The 26905-nt window shown below is 50.0% G+C and overlaps 4 protein-coding genes and 1 long non-coding RNA gene across 8 annotated transcripts; 4 read left to right on the top strand and 1 right to left on the bottom strand.

Moving 5' to 3' along the window:
• The first annotated feature begins 461 nt into the window (after positions 1–461).
• LOC119145319 (phospholipase A2, membrane associated-like) lies at positions 462–1981 on the top strand. Its single transcript, XM_037381707.1, has 4 exons — positions 462–498; positions 1013–1157; positions 1400–1506; positions 1836–1981. The coding sequence occupies exons 1-4, from the start codon at positions 462–464 to the stop codon at positions 1979–1981; spliced, it is 435 nt and encodes a 144-aa protein (XP_037237604.1).
• A 1466-nt stretch (positions 1982–3447) lies between these two features.
• LOC119144556 (basic phospholipase A2 Cdr-13-like) lies at positions 3448–4898 on the top strand. Its single transcript, XM_037380057.1, has 5 exons — positions 3448–3584; positions 3981–4032; positions 4320–4465; positions 4588–4694; positions 4774–4898. The coding sequence occupies exons 1-5, from the start codon at positions 3448–3450 to the stop codon at positions 4896–4898; spliced, it is 567 nt and encodes a 188-aa protein (XP_037235954.1).
• Positions 4899–5279: 381 nt separating this feature from the next.
• On the top strand, positions 5280–7242 carry LOC119145229 (basic phospholipase A2 A-like). Its single transcript, XM_037381507.1, has 5 exons — positions 5280–5343; positions 5681–5737; positions 5909–6038; positions 6514–6620; positions 6759–7242. Exons 2-5 carry the CDS (start codon positions 5698–5700, stop codon positions 6881–6883), a joined length of 402 nt encoding a protein of 133 aa, XP_037237404.1. The 5' UTR covers positions 5280–5343; positions 5681–5697; the 3' UTR covers positions 6884–7242.
• Positions 7243–11468: 4226 nt separating this feature from the next.
• On the bottom strand, positions 11469–26845 carry OTUD3 (OTU deubiquitinase 3). 4 transcript variants are annotated; one of them, XR_005103101.1, is made up of 10 exons: positions 23363–23557; positions 22547–22695; positions 21665–21777; positions 18489–18611; positions 17649–17774; positions 16982–17078; positions 16517–16698; positions 15978–16177; positions 15742–15890; positions 11469–12764 (listed from the first exon to the last, which is right to left on the bottom strand). XR_005103101.1 is itself a non-coding variant. In XM_037379636.1 (9 exons), exons 1-8 carry the CDS (start codon positions 23530–23532, stop codon positions 16001–16003), a joined length of 1137 nt encoding a protein of 378 aa, XP_037235533.1. In that variant the 5' UTR covers positions 23533–23557; the 3' UTR covers positions 13516–15890; positions 15978–16000. The 4 variants fall into 4 exon arrangements, 3 of the variants coding, with proteins under 3 accessions (XP_037235533.1, XP_037235534.1, XP_037235532.1); XM_037379636.1 differs by lacking the exon at positions 11469–12764 and having other exon boundaries at positions 13516–15890; XM_037379637.1 differs by lacking the exons at positions 11469–12764; positions 15742–15890; positions 23363–23557 and adding an exon at positions 26691–26845 and having other exon boundaries at positions 15929–16177.
• Positions 23584–26659, top strand: LOC119144367. The gene is made up of 2 exons (XR_005103102.1): positions 23584–23672; positions 26585–26659. It is a non-coding gene; the product is annotated as an uncharacterized LOC119144367 (long non-coding RNA).
• Positions 26846–26905: the final 60 nt, after the last annotated feature.

Genomic DNA, 26905 nt, shown 5'->3' with positions numbered 1-26905 from the left:
AGATAGAGGAGGGGGTGGACCTCACCATCTATATAAAGCAAACCCGCCGAGCCAGCAGCCTTGGAGCTGCGAGGTTCAGGCGGGGTAAGGAGAGGGGGGATTTTATTGCTGTTATTTCATCAGACAGCACGTGGGGCGGCGGCGGGAGGCTGCAGGCGGTGAGTTTCTCCATCAGCCCCAGGCAGGAGAACCGCTGTGTCCCAGTACACATCCCTGCCAAGTGCTGCATCCCAAAACCGGAGTCAAGAGGTTCCATCAGGAGTCAGCTGTGTGTACTTGGGCACGGTGATACCTTCAGGATGACATACATCCATGGGGACAGTAACATCACCGTGCAGTGCTGCCAGGGTGCACCCGACCAGCCCCATGCCCTTGGCAGGGGCTTGAGGGCAGCGTCTGTCCTGCCCCTGAGGTGCTGCTCATCACCTGCTGTTGTTTCCTCCTCCAGGGCCAGACTGAGGATGAAGAATCTCCTCTTTGCCATGCTCTTGGCTTGTGGTAAGTGCCCTGGTTTCACCAGGCCAGGCTGGGATCTCATCTGCATGGCAAAAGAGGTGTACAAACCCAGAGACTTTGTGCACGATTCAGGTTTTTGTTTAAATTTTGCAGTTTAATGCTTCGTGTAGCACTGCTGTGGTCCTGGAGATACTTGTGACGGTGAGGCTTTGGGATGCCGACATCCATATTTATTTTAAGGGGCTCTGGAGCCTGCTGTCACCTGCTTTCCTGCCTGTGCCAAGCCCACGGCCGATCCTGGCCATGTGGCATTGCCAGCTGCAGGATGCAGGCATGGCACAGCCTGTACAGAGAGCAGGAATACCTTCTGCCAGATGGGATCAGGGAGCTGCAGAAACCAGACATAATCCTGAGGGGGTTTTGGGGGGGCTTCCCATGGTTCACATGCCCGAAAGCATGTATTTCCAGCCCACACCAGCCTTTAATTCCTCATGGGTAACTCTGCCTGCCCCCTCGCTGGGCACCGGCGCGAGCCCGACCCTCTGCCCCTCCGCAGGGCTGCTGCCAGCTCACGGCAGCGTTTTGGAGCTGGAGCGGATGATCAAGTCGGCCACGGGGAAAAGCGCCCTGCTCTCCTACAGCTGGTACGGGTGTTTCTGCGGCATCGGGGGCAGAGGGACCCCAGTGGACGCCACCGATCAGTGAGTACCTGGAAGAGCATCGCTGCCCGGCTGCGGGGTGCGCAGGGATCCGTCCAAAGCTCCTCGCTGGCAGTCTGCTGGTGCTGCTGTGCTCTGATGGGGCTTTGCACCGTTCCCCAGCCACGTCTTGCTGCTGCCTTGTCATCCCCCTCCTCCCGGGCACCTTAGATTTGATGCTGGACCTTCCTTTATCATGGGGAGGGGGGGTTGGGGGCAGCAGTTTGATGTGGTGCCCCTCACAGGTGCTGCCGCGCTCACGACTGCTGCTACAGGAAGCTGAGAGAGGGCAAGTGCAGACCCCTGATAACCCCCTACCACTTCGACATTGCTGATGGAGACATTGTTTGCAGTGAGTACCGACAGGCAGGGGGTCCCACAGAGGTGGGCAACCAGCGCTGCTCCCCATGACACCCAAGCCCCAGAGCAGGGCACACAGGAGGGCATCCCCCAGGGATGGAACCAGCCTGATACCCGGGTGGGTGCGCATGGGAGGAGGCAGCGTACGATAAATAAATGGGCATTGCAAGGGACGTGAGCAGGTTGGAGAGGGCAAGCACCGGGCACGCTTCCTCCTGTGCTTCCCCCGGGCTGCTCCAGGCATCAGGGTGCCCCGAGGGGACTCCATCGCCGATGCAAGCCAGAAAAGCCACTGCAGAGCACCGTGTTTTCCCTCCACAGGTGATGAGCAGAGCTGGTGCAAGAGAGAGACCTGTCTATGTGACAAGGCGGTGACTTCGTGCTTCGCGAGCACTTTGCATTCCTACAATAAATCCTACCGCTTCTATTTCAAGCTGAAATGCCGAGGAAGTAAGCTCCAGTGCTGAGGAGGGGAAACCTGCACACAAAGTTGCAGATTTTGACTGGCTTTCCCCATTGCTGTGGCAAGAAAAGCCTGACATGGGGGCTGAACAGCCGAAGCCAGCAAGGCTCCCCGCAAGGTGATGCTCAGGGTGAGGAAGGGTGTCCGCGTTACGGATGGAGATCCCCCACTTCCCATAAAGACACGGCGGCTTCCATTTTTTATGTCCCTTCCTCTTCTCTTTTCTCTCTTGATTTAATTTCCCACAGATAATAAAAGGTTTTCAAAATGATTCTCTGTGGTGTTTTTCTGAAAGAGCCACTGAGACACTGCGATGGTGGCGTCTGGGCTGCTGGGTCCGGCGAGCACTTTTGCATCGCACAGCTTAGTCACACCATCTGCCTGATACCCCAATATTTCCATGGTCCCGTCAGCTGCCTGGAAAAGCTGAAGATCCAGCAGCAGATGGAATTCACAGATCTATCACCAAATCTATCCCGCTTGGGGCAGTATTGCTGCTCCGGGTCCCCAGCTATGGAGAAGCTCTTTGCATCAAGCAATGGGGACAAATAAATGCCACCAAATAAAGCTCCCTGGGGTTTGTTAACAAAACAATTCCACAGCAGCGAGCCCTGATGGCAGTCAGTTTTTTTGGCTTTTCTCAGCAACGCTAGCTGAACTCGCTCCTGGAGCTTAAAAAATGGTGCACTAAGGGCGAGGTGAGATAGGACCAAAAGGTGTTTTTACAGGAATACTGGAAGTGGGAAAATGTGGGAGGGGATCTGAGACCCTCCTGTGACACTGACGTAAATAAGCTAGCCAAAATCAAGGCTAAAGAACAGTGATCTGCAGAGGAGAGAAGATGTCAAAGCCTTGGCCATCCCAAGGCAGATGCTAATTTAGGAAGGCAGTGAAGTTGGTGGCTGATTTCTCCGTAAGGGATGAGTTCTGCACAGGGGCTTCAACAAGGAGATGAAAAAATAATACAGAGGGAAATAAAGAGAAGTTGCATTCACTCATCCAAAAGTACCTATTTTGTTTCATTCTCCTCTCACGCTGGGCGAGCGTTTAATCATCCGCTATCTGCGTAACCCCGTGTTTCTGGGAACTGCGTGTTTAGAGATGCTTTTATTGCTGCTCATATACTTCTCTTAAAGAATTGGTAACTCACCCTGAATCACCTTTGCAGCGTGGCAGAGGAGCAGCTCCCAAACCGTACAACCCCTTGAAAACCCCACACCTGCTTCATTCACGGCTGCTAGGATTCAAAAGCTGAATCAGGGCTATTATTCCCCACCCCCACCCCGATACAGCGCCGTGGTGCTGGGGAGGGCAGGGGAAAGGTCCTCGGGCATCTCTGCAGGCAGCAGAGAGTGTTGGCTTCCTCCTTGAGCTGGAAATGATGCTGCTTTGCTGGCTCAGCCCTCCCGTGCGTGGGGTATGGCGCTGGGGTGCTGAGGGGGATTTCTTGTATTCCTGTAAAGGGGAAGGATGGCACCTTCTCCTCTGCGGAAAAGCCCAGTCAGCAAGATTTGGGGGAGCCAAGCATCGACAGTGGGGAGCAAACACTATATAAGGAAAGCCCTGCTGGCTGCAGGGCCCTGCAAGCAAGCGGCCGCTTTCCTGAGGTAAGTGGGAATGGACAAAGGCTTCTCCTCTCTTTCTTACTTTAACAAAAGCCGTGGTGGGCGCAGGGAGTGAGGTCCGTGCTGGGGAAGCAGGAGCAAAGGAGAGGCTCCCTGAGGTGCCAGCCCAGAGGCAGAGCAGCAGGGTGCAGCCCTCTCTAGGGCTGATCCTTCCTCCAACTTTTCTTCCTTTCCCTTCATTTTGCTTTTTTCCAACCCTCTGCTTCCCATCCCCGACACAGCAGCGCTTTGGGCCAAAGCAACGGCGACGGGGACATCCTCACCCTGCTCATCTGCCCTAATCCTCAGAGCTGGGGAGCATCTCTGCCCTGGACAAGGAGGGAAGCAAACAAGAAAGTGGTTGACAGAACGGGGAAACGGTTTGGTTTCCTTTCCCAGGACTGTCAAAAAGATGAAGTCTCTCCTCACCTTCACTGTGCTGTTTGCTTGGGGTAAGTGTCCTCACCCGCACCTGTCCCACAGCTCTCCATGCAGTTATATCGATGGAAATTGGGACCAGGCTGGTGATTTCTTAGTCTTTCCCCATCACCACCTCTCCCAAACACAAAAGCTCTCCTGCACCGAGCTGGGAGTAAGCTTCCTCTCAGTTGCATCTACTTGCTTCTAAGACCTCACTCACCTAGCACCAGTTTGGGGGCCAGAGGGATGGAGATGCTGCTGGGGAGCTGGGTGGCAGCATCAACCCCACCAATTTCCACACCCCCACACCCCCCCCCCGGTTTGTCCCCAGCTCACGGGAGCCTCTGGGAGCTGCACAAGATGATCACAAAGACGACAGGGAAAAACGCCTTGCTGCACTACTCCTCCTACGGCTGCTACTGCGGCTTGGGGGGCAGAGGGCAACCCAAGGACGCCACAGACAGGTATGTACCCACATAAAAATCTCCCTGCCTGAACACAGCCTTGCGTTGTTTCAAATCTGGGGAGGGGGGCGGGGTAGCAGGAGGAAAACCCCCAACCCTCAGTGCCTCGAGCTCCCCTGCAGATGTTGCCAGCTGCACGATACCTGCTACAACAGCCTCCAGAGCTACCGATGCAACGCCAAGATGCAGGGCTACCACTACAGCTGGCGCAGCGGCAGCCCCTCCTGCAGTAAGTAGAACCCTGGAGAAAGGGGGTGTCACCCCCCCCCCAAAGCCAGGGGTGACCTCGGGCTCCCCTCTGCCTGCAGGAGAGGGCTCCTGGTGCGCCCAGCTCTCCTGCGAGTGCGACCGCAGCCTGGCGCTTTGCCTCAAGCGGAGCATTGGGACCTACAGCAAACGCTACTGCTTCTACCCCAAGCTCTGGTGCCGGTGATGGCAGAGCTGGGATGCAGGGCTGGAACACGCACAGCTTCTGTATCCGGATCGCCCCATGTCCTTCTGCATCCAGATCGCCCTAAGTCCCTGCCTCCACGGACCTCGTTAGTGTGGCTGTAAATTTAATCCATGTGAAAATAAACAAAGTGCTTAAACCACCCCAGTCCTCCATGAGCTGCTGCTGGGCAGAGAGAGAAATCCCCGTAAATACTCAGTATCATCTTCCCCGAATTCTGCAAAAACTCCATCTCGGCCCCTGCGTCACTCCGGGCTGCAGCCCCCAGGAGAGGGGGGGGTTTGGCCGGCGAGGGAAGGGGCGTAGCACGCAGTGGGTTTGGGACAGACGAGTCATTTCAGCGCTTCCAGTTGAGAGCCGGGGGGCCGGACACGGAGGGCAGCAGGACGGACTGGGAGCGAGGAAGCGGAGCCGGAGCGATTCCCCGGTGAGCAGCTCCCACCACGGGGGACCCTGGGGGGAGGCAGCAGGCACGCCGCCGCCGCGCCTGCCGCGCTGCCTTGCTCTCAGATCAAAACTGAGCTGGGAAGTTGCTGCTGCTGCGTGATGCCCTGGGCGGTGGGACGGGAGGTGGGGGGACAGCTTCAGAAAGCATCTGCTTTTGGCCAAGGGGCAGAGACAGAGATGCAAGGGGGCACAGCTGCCTTCCTCCCTCCAAATTTCGGGACAATTTGACCTGATTTTGGAGAGACGAGGCTCACACGGCAGCACCTGTTGACAGGCCACGCTGCTGGGCTGAGTCAGGCTCCTGTTCCTCCTCCCAGACGCAGGTGAGAGGAAGATGAAGGTCCTGCTGGCGCTGGCAGTGCTGTTCGCCTGCAGTAAGTGCAGCCGTTCCCAGACCCACGGAGGGGAGACGATGTGGGGAGCATCCCAAACCCCTGTGCACTCCACGGGGAGACTTGCAACCAAGCCCTCTTCTCCCCGCTGGTTCCCCAGGCTTCATTTCTGAGTATAACTTGCAAAAAATCACATTTTTCTGGTCGCTCTAGGTGTGTTCACAGCTCGTGGAAAGTTCCCACGCGCACCAGGACTGGAGGGAAGCACCGTAGGAAACCTGACCGCCCACGGTTGCTACTCGGGATGGGGCAGGAGTGGCACAGCAAAGGCTTCCATGGACCGGTACAGGCAGCGCTGCTCCAGAGGGTTAATGCTGGCCCTGGGATGGCTAACGCTGGCCCTGGGGTGACCCTAGGGCTTGTGAGCAACCTCAGCAGCATCCTCTGGAGCTTTGCAAAACGCAGAGCAGGCGATGGGCAGCAAGAGGAAGGGAACAAGTTTTGGGAAAAGGGGAAAGTGAGGCAGTGGTCACCCCCAGCTCCTGCCCAGTGACAGGCACCTGGAGTCAGTGGGATGGCACCAGCGGGGAGGGGTGGGATGTGCCAGGGTGCACAAGGGCTCTCGGAGCTGGGCAGGGGTTGCACGGGGAAGCAGAGGAGAGGGTTGGCATGGAACGGACTGGGAAGAGCAGCCTCTCAGTGATTTAGAGCGGGAGGAGGAGGCAAGAGGTGGCTCTGCTTGCAGAGCCTGTCTCAGGTTGGTTAGGAGCAGCCAGTGGCATGTTTCAGATGAGGCCAGGCTCTCCTCCTCGCCGCAGGTGCTGCCTGCTCCGCGCCTGCTGCTACGCCAAGCTGGTGGCACGGCGGTGCCGCCTGGGACCGATCCAGCCCCTCTCGGCGCCCCAGGCAGGAATCCCCACCTGCAGTGAGTCCCCACCCTCATGGGTCACGACGCCTCTTTCCAAAACATCCCTCTCCTTTGTGGTACCTATTTTTGGGGCAGCACCCCAGGGATCTTCCTGAAAAGAAGGTCTCAGGCATGCTTCCTCTCGGGTCCCTGCAGGGTCCGGGACCTGGTGCCAGAGAGGAGCGTGCAGATGCGAGCGAGCAGCCTGGCTCTGCCAGATGCGCGGCCGGGGGCTGCTCCGGCGTCGTAGCAAGTGCCGGGGACGTGCCGGGAGGTGTTGAAGGAAAAAGGCTCTGCAAAACCACCTCCAGGCTGATAAGCAAAGGGCCAGCAGGGCGCTGGGAGCATTTCCCAGCCCTGGCGGGTCTCCTCCTCGGGGCTTTTTGGCTTTGATATCAGGACAACAACCCTCTTGTGAAGTTGCATCATTATACACTGGATGCGAGGGGGGAGAGCAGCACAGATGCGAAGTTTCAGCACTGAAAAACAAGGGAGGGGTGGACACCTGTGACACATCACTGCAAAGGGCGAGATGGAAGCCAACACGAGCCTCTCCGCCGACACTCATTTCCCCTTGGCTCGAGCTCCCCGTGCAGCCTGTCAGCTCCCTCTGCTTTTTGCTTCACTGCAGATTCTCTTCTGTTGCTCCAAAATAAAAGCAGAGAGCGCAAAACATCGGTCCTCAGTGTGACATGCCTCAGCTGAGCCCAGCAACCACCCTTGCAGGCAGCGGGGAGAAGCTAACCTCTCAGCTGGGTCTCCCCCTGAAATACCCAGAAAAAAAAATGACACCCAAGAGGTGACGCATCTCCCACCGACATGCGGCTGCCCCCCTGGCTTAACCCCGAGCTTTGGGGGTCTGAAAATTTCCAGTTGCTCTGAGACAGACAGAGCTGGTGCAAAGGGCGGCGGGCAGGCGTGATGCCACGGGAGGGCTGGGCACTGACAACCTTTGCTGCAACAGGGTGGCCGGGAGTTTGCCTCACGCCCAGCGCGGAGCAAAACATATTTCTCACCAGAAAAGAATGTTTTGGCCCAATTTTGCAGCAACCCCAAACGCATCCCCTAGGAAAAGGCAGTTCAGGCGGTGGCTGCTTCCCCCCTCACGCTGTAGCATCCCCAGGGTACAGGTTTTCTGCGCTGCAGAGCAATCCAGCTGCACTGACCCCCTGGGAGTCAGCACTGCACACCCCCGTGGGGCTCAGCAATGAAATACAGCCACAGAAACAGCAACAAAATGCTGTTTCCCTGGGTGGGGGGAATGATGCCCTGGGCATCAGCAGCTGTAATTCCCACCCTGGCTTACCCCAAAGCTGAAATCAATGGCACTGGGAAATACCCTTTAAATCAGCAATGCTCCCTGCCCTGGGCTGTAACCCTGGCATCAAGCTCTGCCACCCTCCGCGTGCAGCAGCGTGTAGTCCTAGGGGGGGACAAGGAAGAAGGTGCAGCCCTTCACCCAACGGCTGCTGCTTGAAGGCATAAATCAAGGCTCAAACCCTTGCCGAGATGGGAAGGGGGTGATCACGCAGATTGCAGGCCAGGGTGAGCTGAAACACCCTCTCCCTCTAAAGTCTGGGTGAATTTTAACAATCTGTGTATTTTTCTGCTCGGACATCTGGCTGTACAAACCCATTCATGTGGAGCTCCAAGTGCCGATGTGTCGGCTCAGCTACTGCACCCACTCGCTACACTGCGGTAAATTGGGCTGCAAAAGTTGCATTTTGCATGCTGCAAATAAAACCCAAAGTCCACGTCCTCCCAGGAGGCGTTTGGCTTGGGGAGGACGTTTATTTCATATTTGGAGAAGGGCTACTGCAAACCTGTCGCAGGCAGAGGAGTTGGGGCAAGAGTTTTTAACCTGGGAGCTCAGCCAATTTGATGCACAAAAATATACATTATTCCCCAGGGATAAAAACTGGCTGCGGACTCAGAAAATCTTGAATTACGACAAGTCCTGCTCCATCTAATGGACTTGCCTCCATCCCAGGGGTCTTACATCAGCCTGGAGGGCTGATGAGGCAAATGGCACATACCAGAGGGGGGAAGAGGTTTTGCTGAAGCCCTGCCTCGAGTTCCCTTTTCTCACCATCTCTCAGATTTCCTCGCAAGTCACATCCTTGTTACCTGCCTCAGGTTCCCTATCAGTGACGGGGGGATTTCCTTGCCCTGACTTTGTGCCTGCCCGTGCCGGGGTTCCCTGCAAAGCACTACACATCTGCAATATCTGCCAGAAGAAAACTGCTGAAATGATTGTTCGGCGCCACCTATCTAATTAGAGATTCTCTCTGAGCAAACGACACAACCATCAATCTTTTTTCACCCTTCCATCATACACCACTTGCATTATTTTTTTTTTTTTGCTTACCCTGCTGCTTGCCTTATTTTGTTTCTACATAAAGGTGAAGCAGACACCTCAGGCAATGGTCCGTGAGCATCACCTGCTCTCTCTTTGAAAGCAAGACTGCAGTGTCCAGCACACGTGGGGAGAGCGATGGGGCACCCCACACGCAAGGGGCATGTAGGCACTGACAAGCTCCTGTTAACCAGAAAACCGGCGTACGGGGCCTTTGCTCAGCCCTGTCTTCAGCCACCACCCATTCGGGAGGACACCGGGACCTTCCTCTGCTCATGATGCTGCATCTCACCCGCCTTGCTAAGTCAAGACGCGGAGGCTGCTGTGCACTGGCTGTGTTTTCTCCCTGCCCAGGTAAGTCATGATGGTGATGGTAAGATACAGAACGGCATTTTCTAACCAAGACCCCAACAAACTAATAGTCACCCAGGAACAAAGTAGTTCTCCTTCTCCCACGGGTTCTCCTGTTTTGCTCAGGGAAGCACTGGGATGCTAACATACCCAGTGCACAGACCCGACCCCACTTCACCAAATCCTCCCCTGCAAAGGGCTCCCCAAGAACAGAGCATCCCCCAGCCAGGACCTCCAGCAGCAGCAAGAGGCTCACACACACAGCGGGACCCACACGGTGAGGATGGCCAGTATTTGCCCACTTTGGGCTCTCCACAGGAGGGGCCTCGCCGAGCAGGGAGATGGTGGCCATAAAGGGGGTGACCAGCAGCACCCTGGGCTCCCCCAAACACCAGAGCTGCCACTGCCAGACACAAAGCTCTTCTTGCTGCTCCTCTGCCGAGTACCCCCCCCACCAGCTCCCACCTCGCCAGACAAGGTGATGCAGAATGCCTGGTGCTCACAGTTCTATCCATAAAATTGGGGTGAAAATGTTCATTTTTGCTGTGGAGGGGTGGGATGAGAGATTGTTTTTCTCGGTGCTCCTAACCCACACCTCATCTCCAGTCGCAGGGCTGGTCCCTGCTGGATTCAGTTTGGTTCAATGCTCAGGCACAAGACAGGGAAATTGGTGCTGTCCTACATCGGTTACGGCTGCTGCTGCAGCTTGGGAGGATCCAAACAGCCGCTGGATGCGACCGACGGGTGAGCTGGGACCTGGTGAAGGCAGAGTGGGTACCCCCAGCCCTCCTCGCCTCCCTCTCCCTGCGTACAGCAAGGGGAATGCTTGCCCCTCTCCTGGGAGCCAAGATAGCAACACAAAACCCATTGCTCGTCCTTAAAACTCTTTAAAAGTTGCTTAGTAGCAGTAGCTGATGGGAACGGCGTGCATCGGTGCTTCTTCTGCCTTTGCAGTGCTAGGCAGGGACGCACCGGGGTCCCACCGCCACCCCGACTCACTGCAGCACCCACCAGTGCTCCGCAAAGCCGCTGCAGCAGAGCAACAGCAAAGCAATTAGAGCTGCGCTGACGACGCCAGAAAGGCACGCGTCACCCTCCCTCGCTCCTACAGCGCAGGCAGTGCTGAGGAGAACAAGGCTTGACCTAACCTGGACACAAACCCAAGGCGTTTCTCCCGGGGGCTGGTCCCCACCGCAGCATCATCCCCACTGCTGCCCGTCCTGCCCTGACACAACCTTGGGCTCCCAGGTGCTGCCATGCCCACGACTGCTGCTACCTGCCACTGCCCTGCCCTCGCCGCAGCCCCAGACGTCACGTACACCTGCTTCAGCCAGGGAAGCCGGATCACCTGCGGTAAGAGACGGTGGGTCACAGCGCGCAGGCAGGCACGACCACCCACGCTCTCGGGGGCTCACTCGATCAGAGATGTCCTCTAGACCATCCTGAGTTGAAAATTGCTTGCTGGGAAGGGGTAGAAATGAGGGGAAAAGTGCCAGGAATAGGGCAAACATTTTATTTGCTAGGACAACGGTGAAGTTTAGAGCTTGCAGACCTCCCAGAGGAGGGGGCTTGCTGTTGTGGAAGGGGCAGGTACCGAGGTGACCGTCCCACTTTGGACAGGGACCTGGCCCTGCCATCCTGGTCTTCCCAGAACAAACGCTGCTGTTTCACGGCGAGCGGATAGAGACAAAGCACTTCCCCGTGATCAAAGCAAAGATCTACACATACATGGTCAGATAAAGTCAATTAAATGGTCCTTCCAGGGCCACGCGTGGTTCACAGCCAGGTGGCTCCATGCCCCAGGGGAAAGGGGCGCCTACCCGAGACCCCCCCACTTCAACGCGGGGGCTGCTTACGCCTGACAGACACCCCCTGCCCCTCGTACCCCTTGCCTGATGCCATCCCCCTGGATTTCCTTCCAGGATCCAGGACTCTGTGCGAAAGACGGAGCTGGGAGTGCGACAGGCTGTGACTTTGACAAGAATCACCCCAACCTTCTGCGCGAGGCCCCCGTGCCCTCCTGCCAGCCCCCCAGGCTCCACACCCCAGAAACTGGGGGGCCACCCCCCATGCGGTCAGGCTCTGACACCTTTCACCGGAGCTGGTGCACAGGGAAAAGCCGAACCCCCACAATGAAATGAATCATAAACCCAAAGGAATCTCTGCAAACAAAACCAAATGTTCAAAGGCAGCCTGAAGGATTTGTGTTCCAGGAATCGCTGGTGGAAGGGGTAGGAAACAGCATGGAGCTTCACGGCTGATTTTCTGAAGTAAATATTTATGCATACATGCAGTTTTGCATTTTTTTCTTAAAATACATTTACCCAACAGTGACATCTGAGCAGCCAACTGCTAAATCTTAAGAGCTTCAGAGAGAAAAAGAAAATTATCAACAAACTGAGCAGCTGCTGCAGCCTGACTCCAAACCCAGCTCCCCTCAGGGAGCTTGGCCACAACACAGCCCCAGCCCACTCCTAACGACTATTTAAGTAATTAATACTCACGAAAGCCGTGGGGGAGTGTGGTGGTGGTGGTCTCAGAGGTTTGGGGTGGCTTTTTCTTGTTCCCCATCTCCAGCAAGTCTTTGTAGGGCCAGAGGCGCAGCGCTGGTCTCAGGCTGCAGCCCCTGTCCCCCACCGCAGCTGCACACCATCTGCAATTAGCCGTAATGAGCCAGCACCAGCTGCCCCTCACCCCTCCGGTTTTAATGCCACCTCCGGAGATGTGCTTTGCAGCTTCAGAGCGGGGAGGGTCCTAAAATAAAGGTGCTTTAGGGGTGTTTTTGAAGAGTTTCACTTCAGCACAAAGGGCTCCTGCCTGACTCCATTAAGCATCACGAGCATCGTCCCGGCCCCTTCCTCACACTCCCTACGGCAAACACTGTGTCTTCACAACTCCAAAACGCTCGTTTCTACTTTTACTCATTTTCTGGCGCCACTCACTCAAGGGCTTTGGGATGCAGGAGGGGAGAGCTCTGCTCCAGGCAGCACCAAGGAACCATCACACAGCTCAACACAGCACAAACCATCTCCGTTTTGTAGGAGGCTGGAGCGCGGGTCACATCAGCCACCATTTCCCCCCCTTCCTGCAGCTTCCAAAGCCTGTGAAAGCTGGCAGGTGAACATACACCCCAGCAGCTGGATCGCATCCCCAGGAAGGGTTCAGGTTGTGCAGACTCCTTCAAATAATTGGAAATTTTTGTCTTCAGCCCTCAGCACACCCCATATGCACAACTCCATTTGCATAGTTCGGCTGGCAGACCTTAGCAATATTTATTGCGCTTGGCATGCAAAAAGCAGAGGAGGTTTGGTAACAGAAACGAGTGTCCGGAGGGGGAAAGGAGAAGAAAACTCTTGTGTAGTTTCAACAGATGCCAACAGAAAAGGAAGGCGCCTTCCGAGAGCACTGCAGATGCAGGTGCCATGGATGACGTGGCTTCTGTGGCTGTTCAGACACTGCAGATGAGGCCAAGCTGTTAAATAAACCAAAAAGCAACTCTCCCAAGAAGAAACAAGGAGTAGCACAAGCAGAAGAGCTCTCCCATCCACAGCAAGGCCAAGACACACTTACAGACATCAGACAGAAGCTGACTAAATGCTTAACACTTCCAGTTCAAGTGAACTCTGTACCTACAGGGGCAGGATCTAGAAAAAGTCTAGGGAAGACGATGGTAGATGGGATTCAGAGAAAGCAGCTTTCTACATCGTCCTGCTCCGTGTTCACCTTTGAGAGGCTGGCAGTGACCCTGCCGGTGCCGCAGCAGTCAAAGCACGCTCCTGGCCCTCTGCCCACTTGTGACCTTCGAAGATGTAAGCTAGCAGCTAGTAACAAACAGCAATCCTCCCCAAATACCGAGGGAACGGGCAGTGCTTATTGTCCCATGACCGCATATTATGAAGCACAGTTAGCTCCACCAAAGAGTAAACACAAGCTATGAATCATGTTTCTCTCTTGCTTCTTGCCTTCCTTTCTCCTGCAAGGAAAATCCACGACCTGTTTACAAAGCAGATTCTCTGTGTAAAAGCAAGTTCCCAGAGGAACACTGCGTAAGGATTCCACAGAAAAAAAAAATTTCGAAAGGGCACATTGAAATTTCTACAGCTAAAGGAAAAATCGAAAACAGCCAAACCCAAAGTTTTAATATCTTTGGATAAAAAATGCTCGTGCAGGTACAAAGCTATCCTGGCAAAAATAAAGAGAATTTGATTGGTGTAACAAGGCATAGGAGCCCAGCACACTAAGTTTATTTTAATCATATTATACTTGGAAACAAAAGCATTTTCAGCCGCAGGTATCAAGAGGCCATGAGCTGAAGGCCAGCCTCTCCCTCTGCTCCATAAGTGGTGTTGCTGCTGCAGGCCTGCCCATTCAGCCCGCACGGGTGAGCTTAGGTCTGCCCGGGCCCTTCATACCCACAGAAGGCTCAGCTACAGGGCAGCTCCCCTCACATCTCCTCATGCTCCAAGCACCAACAATCCTTTTATCAGCTCTGGCTCAGGAAGACAAAAAAAAAAAAACACTTCATTGAGATCAAACATCTTATTTGTAGCACACAACTGCAAATTCTTATTATCTTTGCAAACCTGCGGAATGCACCCACCTTTCAAATCAAGATACAGCTGGGCAAGACAGAGGTGACACTTTAACCTGAACTGCCTTGCTGTGCCCACTGTTTTCAACTCGGCACACTGGCAAAGCGACTTCTACTTTCTCCCTGTTAAGCTCTGACTTGGCATTCTTTCCACTCCCCTAAAACTGACTGTCTGGAGGAAAAAGAATTCCTGGAAGCTACATCACTAACAACAGGCTATCTAAGCTTGGCACAAAATGGGTTTTACCAAAGTCGTTTTCCACTTCAACAATGGTACTGTGAATTCAAGGCTGATCCATGCTCTTCCTACCTACGATGAAATACTACTCAGACTTCCCTCTGCAGCATTTAGTCACGTTTACCACCAGCACCTAAAGCAGCACGTAATCCACTGCTTCACTTGCCAGGTACTATGTCCCACCACAAAGCCTAAAAGCTGCTGTGTATTACTTTTTATTTCCACCAAGCTCATTACAGGAACCAAAGGAACTTCTTCAGCAGCATTACACCCTGTTGTACTTGCACACCACCAGTACCCAAAGTGGAGCTCCTTCCTTTTTATTCTTCAAATACTCTTGATAAACAGTAGCAGAGCGTAACTAGTACTAGCTCAGATCTTGGCAGTTCATTAAAAAAAAAAAACAAAGCAAAAACAAAAAAAGCATTTATATTTCTGTGCCGATTTGGAAACTTCACAGAATGAATAGATTTTTCAAAAGCAACATTCCTTACTTTTGAGAAATCTATTTCATCTCTGCCCTGGCTGATGAGATGTCTCCTGTTATCTATTTCTGTGTAAGTGCACATGTGCTGGATACAAATCCAAAAACCTGAGTGAAGCTGAAACACTGCAAGCCATAAATCAAGGGCCAAGTCCCACAGCCCTTATGCTTCAGTCGAAATGCACAGTCCTATAGTGGAAAGCATCACCGGATTCAAGCTGTACCTTCTACAGTACTTGGTGACCTTACCAAAGAGGAATTTAAGATGAAAAAAGTCCTACCCTGGAAAAACTTTGATTTATGAAGAGTGAAACAGGCAGGGTTCCCAATGATCACTGCTACTTGGAAGCTTGTTCCCAGGGCTCTGGATCCTTTGGCTATACTGATTTCATTTGGAGACTGATGGCTGTCAAGTTCCTGGCTTGGACTAAAGCTCTGGAGTAGCCCAAAACCTCCAGAGCATGTCAAAGGAGATGAGATTCCAAATGTCCAAGTAACAACATTTAACAGAAATCTCATGCCTGCTCAGGTCGCATTTTACGACGTCATTAGACTTCATCAGATTGGATTAATTTGCTCTATGGTCTCATGAGTTCATTGGCATTATTATTCTTTTTTCTCCCCTACAGGTCTCATCAGCTAGCAAACGAGCTGATCCCAAACTTAAGCTAGAAGCAAACATGGATGCAGCAATCCCATTCTCCCTTCACGTACTAATCACTTCTGGAACAGCCTAGTGCAACACGAGCAGTTCTAGTTAGATTAAAAACTTATCACTGCATCCTCTAGTTAGACTAAAAACCTATCACTGCATTCTTCCATGGGAAAGAAAAGAGGAATGTCATGTTTGATATGGTATTGGCTGATACACCTAGCTCTGGAAGGGATTCTGGGATTCTTTTCACTTACATTATTTAAATAGAAAAAAAAAAACAACCACCAAAACCCACCCACCATGTTCCTGAGTTGACAATTGTTAAGCTTTCCCTGACAGCAAAGTAAAATAAAGCTCCTCCAAGCAATACCAAGTAAAAAGTTGCTATTAAAAAAAAAATATCTAAGCATATCAAGAGATGTCAAAGCAAATCTGACACTGCTGTGTGAAGAAAAGGTTCTCACCTTTATATAACTCCAAAATTATAAAAACATGTCTCTACATTTTGTTATTTTCAAACAACTCTTCTCACACAGAAGCCGATGCAGAATTACCAAGTAACTGTTGGCCCCACAACTGAAGAAACAGGAAGGTCACAGGCGCTTGGAGATCTCTGCAGAAACAGATTTTAACATAATAGGTGCTTGGAGATTTGCTTAAGGGGAATTTTGTCTTAATCAGTTTTATTTGCTTTTCTCACCAAGGCACTCGGAACACATTCGCTCATATGTTTAGGGCTGCCATGGCCTTCACCAAGGTGACGTGGTTGTTTGAGTCTGTGTCTCTCCTGCTGCTATCTGCACAGTTACTCTTGTTGGCCAAGACCTTTTGTCGGTGCCTTTCTTCCTGCCGCTTCTTCTTCTCCACACGCTGCTGTTCCTTCTTTTGTTTTTTTGATACCTGAAAGGGAAGGATGAAAACAGAGATGAAAGCACACTTTTTTTTTTTCTGTGCAGTTGAGGAAAAATAATACACTGTAAAGGAGACAAGCAGATATCAAAGCAGTGGCCAGAGAATGTTTATTCCAAACTACTTATCAGGACTTTTGCGTCATTTTGGGAAGACTGCCACATGTCACTATTAAGTGTTTGAGAAATCACAGCTGTAGCAGCAACAAAATCCAGTAGGAAGAAGCTCTTTTTAATTCAAAGGAGAGGGCAGTTGCTGATTAAACAATCCTAAGCATTCCCCTGATCATGAAAGGGCGTGCAAATCACTGCCAAACCACACTTCACATACCTTTGGGTTTCTGCTAGCTCGATTCTCTTCATCGGATCTAGCCTGTCCTTTGTTATTTTCTATTTCACCTTGCCGCAAGCTCCGATTTCCCAAGATTCTTGAACCACTTCCATTTTCTTCCCACAGAGTTCTGCTACACGATTTCTGATCTTTGCTCAGGGGATCATGCTGCTCTTCAGTACCTACCAATAACAGAATTCTTTCTCAGACACACTCTATGCAGAAGCAGTCTCACTGTCAGCCAATTTCTTCTGCCATAATTTCTGCAACAGTGGTTTTTTTGGAAGCTGGATTGAATGTGCTCTCACTAACAACCTGCCTGAGCACAGAAAGGCTGAGGTGGGAGCACAGCCGACAGCAAGCTCCAACTCCTACTGTCCATGTTGAACTGCTGTTTACAGTGAACACTAACATCATCAGACAGCGCTCTTCTGAAGCATCACATGACAAACTCTGTGTACTTACTGATTCTTTCCACTTCGTTCACTTGAAAGATGGCAAATATTGCAGATTCTATATTGTAGTCTTCCACTTCCAGAATCTGGCTTACTAAATCAGTGTCCTGTCCACAAGATGAGAAAGATAATACTGAAGAGAGCTCAAATCACTGACATACACTGATTTAACAACCATCTGCACCACTGAGAGGGGGTTGCTGTCTGCTTTCAATTAGCCTGTATTCCATTTCTGAAAAAGGTGAGGGGGAAAAAAAGACTTTAAATCCTGAAGATACCAGGAAAAAGGAACGTGCTGTTTCAGTGTAACTGTTTCACTGGGAACTGTTTCAGTCTGCAGGAACCACACAGGCTACCCAGTGACAACCGCCAAGTTAGCTAGTCATTTGGGATGTTCAAGTACAGACATCCTCAAAGGATTTCAAATCTTACAGAATTTGTTTCAAAGTGATTTTTCTGAGATGTTGCACGACAAACCTGCCAAAATTATTAGGTATCCATACAGAGCACCTTTCATCTGCATTTAAGGGTTGAGTCTAGGATGAAATGCATCCGGATTTATGGCTGCAGTGCTGAAATTATCCAAGATGAGTATTTTTTTACGATTCTTCCCAAGGCAACTTTCATGTATCAAGAAGGTTTGAACATTAAGCACAAAAAGGCTACTCAATACTTACTGAACATCCAGTTGCATTACACACTTTTTGTACAGCATCATCCATTTCAATTTCAATCTCATCTTCAGAGTCACCCTTCTGCGGCTTCACTTCCTCCTCCTTATTTGAATCATTTTTGCAAAGCATCTGCAAGAAAAGCAAAGACCAGCAGATCACACAAGCATGCAGCGATTTCATGATATGCAGTAAAAAAACATCTGACATCATAATGAATTTATTTATTATGGCACACTTGTCTCAGAAATATCCTCTGCCAAAGCATCTTGGAAATTGTGTAACTTCTTCATCACTGACACCATTTCCCACGACTCATACGCTACTGAGCAAGCTCTCACATACTACAAAATTGTGCATACCTGTAAATAATCACTGGCTTTTTAAATGCAGTATTTATCTTATTACAATACCACACATTACACAGTTGTGTGCAGAGAATCTCAAGGACAGCACAGCTTACTCCTTGACATGAAAAAGTGAGATATGAAGAGGACAATTGTATCCAGCTGTTGCCTTTCCAGCTCTGTCCTCCCTCCCCTTTGTTTCTGCATTCAAGGTGCATAAGTATGTAACTTAGATGAAGTTGCTTCAAGACTTCTACAGCTCATATCACAGCAGCAGATTTGGGATTGATTTCCAGCCCAGTAATTTAAACACTTCACAGCCTGTCTCAGGACAGCAGGCAGCACTACTTACAACGACCTCAGGGGCTTTCCTATGCCCAGCGTGACACAGGGACCAAACTCTCAGTCTCGATGCAAATGAGAAAGGAAATGAACTGGTCATTTTTATCTCTTTTATTTATTACCCACAGCTGACTCAGGTTGTTCTGCCATAACCAACCTCCATCTGAAGATACGCTGGAGCTTCAGAATCGTCATTGATTCTCCTCACACTGTCATAGTGCTCTCCATAACGATATGCAATATGCAGCTCCCTCACGTTATTTTTATCTGTGCCCCGAATCTAAATAAAAGAAACAAATTGCAAATGAGCATTTGGAATCAACTTCAGCATTGTATTTTTCAAAGTATTATTTTTTTTAAGCAATGATAAACACTGTGATTGGAAGCAAAGTACGTGGCTACTGAAGCATCTTTAAGAGTTGACCTAATAATCCAGATGTGCCTACAGTAACAACAGAGCTTCTGTCTCAAGGATCATATTTGAAAACCAGATACACAACATTGGGTCAGTTACGTCATAACAAACAAAACATGGTATGAAAATATTTCAGTGGACAGCTCTTAACTATTTTCTAAAATTTCCACAGGAGCTGTGAGCTTTCTTAATTGCCTTTCCCAGGCCCAGTCGCAGTGACAACTCCCACTGAGTGTACAATGCCTTCTTCCCCTCAAACATGAAGGAAATAATAATAAAAAAAAAAAGTCCAAATTATGACCACAGTGGAAACACATCACCCAGACTAAGTGGTGTTCAGCAGCTGGGACGAGATGCTGTTTTAACAGTTAGCATTCAAAGTGGTTATGTTTTGTTTTTTAAAGAAAGACTAACAGAAATAAAGCCAAACCATGAAAACGTACTAACTCGATTCAGGAGCACTATTAACCACCAAACATTCCTTTGCTTTGTCAGCACCAAGTACAGCGGTTTCTGTAGAAAATTCCTGCTCTGAGTATTATCTGTACTGATGCAAGAATCATTCTACCCCAACCACCAGTGTCTCAAGTTATTAGCTAAAAGCTACACAGCATTCCAACTCTTACAAGGAATGCAGAAAATTACCTGCATTTGCAGATCTCCTTTGCTTACCTGTCAAGCCAGAGTTCAAAGATCTGACAGCCTTTCTGGAGAAGATGTCAGTAAGCAAATGACAACAAATGCTTGCTTTAGGGCTCCACAATTTCTCAATCCTTTTACATCTTTCAGTCAGCTTATCCTAACTTAGGGAATATACACCAAGTCACCTTTCAACCATGTCTTCACTCTGCGTTGCTCTAATGACTTCAGATTTCACGATAGAGATTATCCATTCATCTATTTCACACTTGCTCACCTTTAAGTTCCAACTCAACACTTGGTTATACTTAACTTCTGCCTTTTATCCTGTTATTTGACATGTTGGAACTCAGGAAAATTTGTTTTCAACACCTCTCCTCTGCCAGAGCCTCAATGGGTATCTAACAAATCCCAAAGCTCTTTAAAGATCATTCTGAAAATTACCCAATTTAGCTCTCAGTAGTGAAGCCTCTTTTTGCGTGCTCTTTCCACAGTACACTGGAACTGTAAATAAAAGATAGCTGCAGATAAACAAAAATAAAAAAAAGGCAAAACCACTGAAAAAAGGTAAGCAGTTATCCAAAAAGCCAATAAAATAGCCTGTACATCTGAGCTAACTTGAAGCTCTACATTTACAGTCACTATCAAAAAAGGTAAAGGGCGTTTAAAGCCCTAAAATGTCCACGCAGAGATGCCTACCTCCGAAGAGCTTTTGATTAGGCCAGAGATTGAGATACAAGCTGGAGGTCCTGAACACTTCTGCTCACATCGTTCCAGCTTAGCTGTACTGGATCCAAATGGTTCTCTCAAAATTAAAGGATAACTCACCATCTGCTTTAGAGGAGGGAGATATTCACTCTATCTGCTTTAAGCATCTTGCTCACCTGCCTCTCTGGAAATGCTCTCTTTGGAATCTCATCTTTCTAAAGTTTTGTTGGGCTCCAAAGAAGAAAGGGGGAGGTGGGGGGGTGGGAAAGTAGGTCGACATATAGAAAATCAAGAAAAAAAGGTGTCCTGGGTTAGTCAAGCCCACCAACTTGCTAACATTGTCATCATGTTTGTGACGCCTTACATACTTCAATGTCCTGATGTATCCTCTGTGCGGGCAGGAGACTCCTTACATTACAACTATTACCTTACGCCAGTCTCAAGAGCCTAAGACAACCCTTTACTAATAAGACTACACTCAGGCAAAACAGAACCTCATCACAAACTCTGTCTTTACAACCCTGGAAAGGTCAATGAATGGGGAAAAAAGAGTTTAAGCTTTTTAAGAGGATATACAAAATATCGATAGGAGTTAAGTACACAGAGGTGAGCACCCCGTTCAAAACAGTAACAAAAACATGAACCGCACCCCCATGAACTCTCCCGCAAGGTTGCTACCTCGGCTCGCTCTCGCAGGTCAAGCAGTTGAGGATTTTAGTTAGCTGTCTTACTGCCCATGGCTGCCACGCAAATGAGCTTAAACTCGTCTGGGTTCAAGAATCCACCTGACACGGTTTCAAATGTATTTGAGACACCATTGACAGTGTTCACCTGGTCTTTTATCTTTATTGCCTTGTTTAATCTATATACTTCATTGGTTCTGCCTGTAAATTGTGGCCAGAAACAATCCTGACTTAAATACAGGTTCTCACTTGCTCAATGGACAGGCAGATTGAGCGTGGACCCATTCCACGGTGGACTTGCCATAGAAAAACAACGAAAAAAAGCAAGCAGGAGGGACCTGATGGGTTGCTTGTTCCAGTGCCCTGCTGTCAGAGGAAACCATACCACACAGCCCTTTCCAGAAGCTGATTAAACACCACCTCAAAGTTTTAAAACTTCTTGCCTCTTCCACCTCATTTCTCCAACTGTCAGAAACCTTCTCATTCCAAATCCCATGCAGAATTGACAGAGCTTCATTCCAACACAGCCGCCATACCCTGTACTTCCATATTTCTGAATCTTATGGTACAGGTTTCCTTAAGCCTGGCTCAAATTCCTATCAGAAAAGTAACCTCATGTGAAGTCCAATCTTCAGAAGACAGGGAAACAGAAACACAACAACAAAGCTTAAAACCAAACTAAAACATGCTGCTCCACGTCCACATACTTTCACACATTCATTGTTTTCTTTCATTCCCTCTCCTCCTAGCTGAAATCTGGAGTGTTTTTGCCCAAGGGTGAAAAAGCAAGCACAACTCTACACCATACAGCTACTGATTGCTCTTTTGTAATGATCAGGAAGTTTCAACACAATTTGTAGGTCACAATATAGAAGTTTCGTTTCTCACCTGCCACAGCGGAGCATTAAGCTGATGAATAACCACATTCATTTGATTGTTCCTTGCAAAGGCCACAATAGCATCGTTGCCAGCAAAGGTACCGGGCTTGGCCAAATTGGTAACTAAAGGAAAAAACATCCAGAAGAGTTGGAAACCTAGTTTCTGGCAGTTCCAGAAGCACTGGAGGGATAGTGAGTAACAAAAATTCATCACAAGCCCAAGAAATTCCGGAAAGAAAATCCCAACTGTGAAACAGTGACTGCTGAAGCAAAAATTTGGCAGGGACAGAAGTTAATGAGTCTTAAATGACCACAGAAACCTCTAAAAAATGCAGTACACCCTTAGATTATGCAAGGCCATCAGCTCTGTGTTAGCTCAGAAGGAAGGAGTGCCACATACTAAAGGCCCAAACCACTTTCATGCATCACCTGCATGGTACTTGGCACATCCTCGAAGCTTTCAGAACAAAGGCTGTATTTTTGTCTGCTTTGGATCTTCCCCTGTGTTACCACCATGAAATATCAAGTGTCAAGGAGAAGAAGAAAGCCCAAGAAATCAGCCACTTGACACTCACCAGCATTCAAGAAGAACTAGGCAATTTTTGCAAGTTCCTTTTGAAAACATCAAATTTTAACTTCTTGGCTTTTTTTGCCTCTCTTTCCTTCTCCAATTTTTTCTTAAATTTAAACTTATTTCCAACACCGATTTAATACAAGTTTAATAGCTCATCATTCTATGGAACAGACAGAAAGGTACACTCACAGTTTCTAAACTAAAGAGAAGCCCTAACATAGTCTTGGAATAAGGAACTGTTTAGTAAGAAGATATGCTTAATGAGACGTAAACACATTAAGCAGTAACCCTTCCACTAGTATCCCATGGAGACCATACCGTGTTTCTCAAAGGGTACATCATCCTCCACAAAAGGCTCAAAATCCTCCCGCTGCTTTATCATGTAATCCACTGTTTCCTGGCGATGTCTGAGGTGGTTCCGCGAGTGCCCCTCAAGCTGATCACCAAGGGCCCGAAACAAACAATTGCTACCGAAAGAGAAACCACCAGTTAGCGTGTGTGAAACATACTAACATACACCATTAAACCAACAACTGGCGTAGCAGCAAAAAGATACAGTGATAAAAGGAAAGTATTTGTGCTCCTTCTGCCCAGTTAAGTTCAACAAGGATATGAATGTGAAGTAGCACCTATTCCCTGTACTTTAAATGGCTGCTGCTACTAGAATTGCTGGTAAGAACATAAGGTTTTGAGTGAACATGTCTACAGCTCCAAAAGGGTAAGTCAAGCATGGTAAGACTGCTAGGCCAAACTGTCTTAAACTGACAAAAGACGTAATGCGACAAAGGACAACTCAATGATCTACCAAGCAGTTTCTCAGCAGACATCTAACACCTCTTTCACCCAATACTGATGGTCCTTCCTACGCTCTGCTCAGCAGACCAGGGGAGCCCTTAGCCCCGCCAGGGACCAGGCCTGGGTCCAGCAGAGCCCTCAGCACCCCCGGGGACCAGGCCCTGCACACCCACAAAGCAGAGCCCTCTGATCCCTGTGGGCTCCAGCGGGGAAGCCCCCATCCCTGCGGAGCACTAGCTCCACTCAGCCACGAGGGGAAGGCCCTCAGCTCCCGGGGACACAGGCTGCCCACCCGCCGACGGAGGAGAAGGCTCCCGGGGGCAGGAGGCCGGCGCTCACCCATCGCCCGGCACCTCCCGCAGCTTGAGGCCGAGGGCTCGCAGCTGCCGGGCGAGGCCCCCGCCACCCGGTGCGGGGTCGGGAGCCGGTCCGGCGGAGGGCCGCCGGGGCCGCCGCACCTTCCTGGCTCCGGCGGCGGGCCGGGCCTTAGCCGCCTGCTTGCGGGACATCCCCGCCGGGCGCCACCGCGCCTGCGCCGCCGGGCGCCCCTCACGTGAGCGCGGCACCATCGAGAGCAGCGCGGAGCGGCCGGAGCGCCGCCGCTCTAGCCCGCCCCAGGCGGATTCCTCCAGGAGGAGGAGGAAGGCAGGTGGGAGCACGGGGTCCCGGGAGGGAAACTGAGGCTAGGGGAAGCGGAGGGCTTTAGGGATCAAAGGCAATGGGAGCTGTGAAGGGAAGAAGCGTGCAGGAATCAGCTGGGAGAAGGGGGATCGGTGGGGAGGAGGCTGGGAGCCTGCAGCGAGCATCATTGATACGGTACCAAAATGCTTTGCCCGAGATCGCCACGTTCCGCGCCTCATTAGCTTCCACTGTGAATTACACTCTGTCCAGGGGCTTTTTCCTCGGGGCACGGCCACAGGCTCCGGTGCCTCTCCCAGCAGCCCCAGCACAGCCCCAGCTGACCACCATGACCCCTGGCCGCTGCTTTGGCCACCCTCTCCCGTCACACGCCAGGGCGAGTTACTGCAGACAGTAACCATTCCACACCAGATCCACGCTCCGGGGTGAGCTGAAAAGGAAAGGACCCGCGAGGTGGCACCACGAGAACGTGGCTGACAGCTGCCACGGGAGAGCTGAAACTGTGAAAATTAATTAAATTAATATGTGTAATATGCTGAAGCTTAGTGTCCCATTTCCCCAGGCACGGAGGGAAACTCCTCCAGACCGCAGAAGGGGGCTGGTGACTCAGTGACTCGGCCAGAGTATGGATTTGGGGGGATGATTCCCTGCTGTCCTGGTGCCACTCTTCCCACAGCAACCACAGAGGCCATCCGCAGCTGCCCCCCCTCCCCGTTGCTGCCCCCTCCATCTATTCTCTCCCTCTACTCTGCTTTTCCTCGCCCTACTTTTCTCTGCAGGTATCGCAACAGAATCTGCCTGGTGCTGCCAGTCGGATTTATGCCCAATTCCTAGCAGTCTCAGTTCAGAAGGTGCAGCCAAATGGTTTCACGATGCACGCTAAGGAAACACTCCAAATTTGGGAACAGGCCCTGAGATAACGAGTGAATCAACTCCCTTGGCAGGAATATTACAGACGTGCCACGAAAGCATGTCGTAGTCTAACAAGGCAAGATAAAAATCACCAGGCAGGATTCTCCTGCGAGGTGTTTCAGATCACAAAAGGCACCATCCGCTGCAGCTTTATTCACCACAGAACAACCTCCTTTTCCACCTCAGCGTAAGAAACTCCTTGGCACCCCAAATGACGTGGTGTAAATCTGAAGGCGACCTCTCTGCTTCACCCGTACTTACGCTGGGTAACAGGGGATACAGTGAGAGGCTTCACATCAAGATAAATTTTTTTAAGTTCCTCTTGTTCAGAGTCACAACAATCTGAAAGAGAGGAAGAAGCTCACAGGACTATCACCAGCACCTTCTCAGATGTTTTGAATAGTATTGTGCTCAAAGCCCTATGGCAAGCAAGGATTTTACTCTGAAATGACATGACTACACTTTTATATCCATATCCTGTCATAAACAAGTCCATAAGAAACATTCCATAGAAACATATTTTCTTATGCAAACACACTAAAAGCAGGAAAACAAGATGAGTATATAAACTGACTGCAAATGATTAATGAAACAGTAATTAGCCTAAGTAGTGTTAAAGGGCTATAAGCAATTCAGTTAAGTATAACCTGCATGCAAGCCAGTGAACATCACTCGTGACACCAAGGACAAAACTGAGTCAAAATTAGGGCAAGTCCTCTGACACTTGGCTGAAAATTTCATCAATGGAGGACAACGACAAAGACATATTTTTAATCCACTACGACCAATAAAAATTGGGCAGGGAGATGACACGCTCGCTGAACAGCAGTGCTGAAACCACAGCAAATTGCACGGTTGCAGCCTCCTGAGCCCCCACACTAGATCACGCATCCTCCCCTGGGGTCCCCGATCCACGTGGCAGTAAAGCACAGCCCAGGAAAGCATAAGGGCCTCTCTGAAGCACGAGGACCTCGGCTTTCCCCTTCCCTCAAGCGATTTGTCCTAGCTGCTGACACACATCTGCAGCAAGACAATTATGCCTCTGAAGCAGCTCCGAGTTTCCAGAGCACACAGTCGGAAGGCACGCAAAAATCACTCCCACCCATTGTCAGAAGACAGCACATGGATACAGAGGCATGGATTCATCCCACCTCCTTTTAAACTTGAAGTTAGGAGTGTTGCCCCTCTTGGTGTCTGTTCCAGCTTCCCAACATTGGCAGGACAGTTTCATACTGTTCTAATAATCAAGAATCAGTAATTTTATAAGACATTTCCATTTTGGACATGGGAACTGACAGACCAAATTTGAAACTGCTAAAACACTGTGAAAATGGCAGGTTTCTCTTCCACTTTCCCAGAACTTTTTAACAGCATTAACTTCCTAATAAAGAGGTATGTGAAATGCAATAGAAAATTCTCCTATTTTTAAACATAAAAGAACCCGCTTCCAGGTGTTCTTGCACTTCAAGTACAAGTACCACTTCTGCAACTGAAAGATCTTCAGACTCCTAAAATTTGGGGTCACCCCAAAGTCCATCAAACACTGCAATACGCCACATCAGCAGAAATGTAGCAGGAACGCCTAGATACTTTTACGGTTTGCTTACAACAAACCTTCTACTATTTCTCAGCAAAGAAGAACAAGCTCTTCCCCCCATCATCAGCAAGTTCATGAGATTAGAGTCTTCCTGAACTCCTTGCCCTCCTAAATTGCAGTTATTTCATTTATTTCTGTTGCTTTTGTTGGAGGGAGGGGCTGGCACATGGTAACACAGACAGCTTGAGCATTCAGGTGCATGTGAGGCTACTGACTTGGTACTGCCTGTCTTCTACGGGTAATGCTGACTTAGTCCGTCTTTCTGGAGTTAGTGAACCTTCCTTTTCCACCTTCCTTCCTTCCACAGGATTCTTCCTGACAAACCACCATCTGTATTTTACCCCTCAAATAAGAAGGGAGGAAGAAATTAAGAGACTGAGGGATTTTGTTCAGGCATATATTTTTTTTTCCAGACGAGATGAACATTCACAAAACCACCTAACAGAAGGGCGTTCCTGAGTGCATGAGGTTGTCCTTCGAACACTACAGAAAAGAAAATGGTGCTACCAAGACACTAACCTTGCTCTTGATCTCCAGCTCTCTCTCATGGACTGTGTAAGACCCTAAGTCATGCTTCAATTCACACCTGGAAGCCCACTGATGACTGAAACCAACAGGTACTCTCCTAGGATAAAAGAGTTGATAATAATCAGACATTTAATGCTCAACATTAATAATCTCATTCTTTACTTTGTGCTGTAGGGTACCAGCTCGAGGGTAGTGAGTATTGCTAA

Source organism: Falco rusticolus, chromosome 3 (assembly GCF_015220075.1).
Source record: "Falco rusticolus isolate bFalRus1 chromosome 3, bFalRus1.pri, whole genome shotgun sequence".
In the NCBI taxonomy this organism is placed as follows: domain Eukaryota; kingdom Metazoa; phylum Chordata; class Aves; order Falconiformes; family Falconidae; genus Falco; species Falco rusticolus.
This window is presented reverse-complemented; position numbering and strand designations above follow the sequence as displayed.

Excerpts from the sequence above, each read along its gene's own strand:
- LOC119145229 (XM_037381507.1), top strand. The coding sequence starts at position 5,698 with ATGAAGGTCCTGCTGGCGCTGGCAGTGCTGTTCGCCTGCA. Across the intron at positions 5,738-5,908 it reads GGCAGTGCTGTTCGCCTGCA|GTGTGTTCACAGCTCGTGGA; the intron begins GTAAGTGCAGCC and ends TGGTCGCTCTAG. Across the intron at positions 6,621-6,758 it reads GGCAGGAATCCCCACCTGCA|GGTCCGGGACCTGGTGCCAG; the intron begins GTGAGTCCCCAC and ends GGGTCCCTGCAG.
- LOC119145319 (XM_037381707.1), top strand. The coding sequence starts at position 462 with ATGAAGAATCTCCTCTTTGCCATGCTCTTGGCTTGTG. Across the intron at positions 1,158-1,399 it reads CCAGTGGACGCCACCGATCA|GTGCTGCCGCGCTCACGACT; the intron begins GTGAGTACCTGG and ends TGCCCCTCACAG. Across the intron at positions 1,507-1,835 it reads TGATGGAGACATTGTTTGCA|GTGATGAGCAGAGCTGGTGC; the intron begins GTGAGTACCGAC and ends TTCCCTCCACAG.
- OTUD3 (XM_037379636.1), bottom strand. The coding sequence starts at position 23,532 with ATGTCCCGCAAGCAGGCGGCTAAGGCCCGGCCCGCCGCCGGAGCCAGG. Across the intron at positions 22,696-23,362 it reads CGGGAGGTGCCGGGCGATGG|CAATTGTTTGTTTCGGGCCC; the intron begins GTGAGCGCCGGC and ends CTCTTTCGGTAG. Across the intron at positions 17,079-17,648 it reads GTAATGCAACTGGATGTTCA|GACACTGATTTAGTAAGCCA; the intron begins GTAAGTATTGAG and ends TCTTGTGGACAG.
- LOC119144556 (XM_037380057.1), top strand. The coding sequence starts at position 3,448 with ATGGCACCTTCTCCTCTGCGGAAAAGCCCAGTCAGCAAGATTTGGGGG. Across the intron at positions 4,033-4,319 it reads TCACTGTGCTGTTTGCTTGG|GGTTTGTCCCCAGCTCACGG; the intron begins GGTAAGTGTCCT and ends CACCCCCCCCCC. Across the intron at positions 4,695-4,773 it reads CAGCGGCAGCCCCTCCTGCA|GAGAGGGCTCCTGGTGCGCC; the intron begins GTAAGTAGAACC and ends CTCTGCCTGCAG.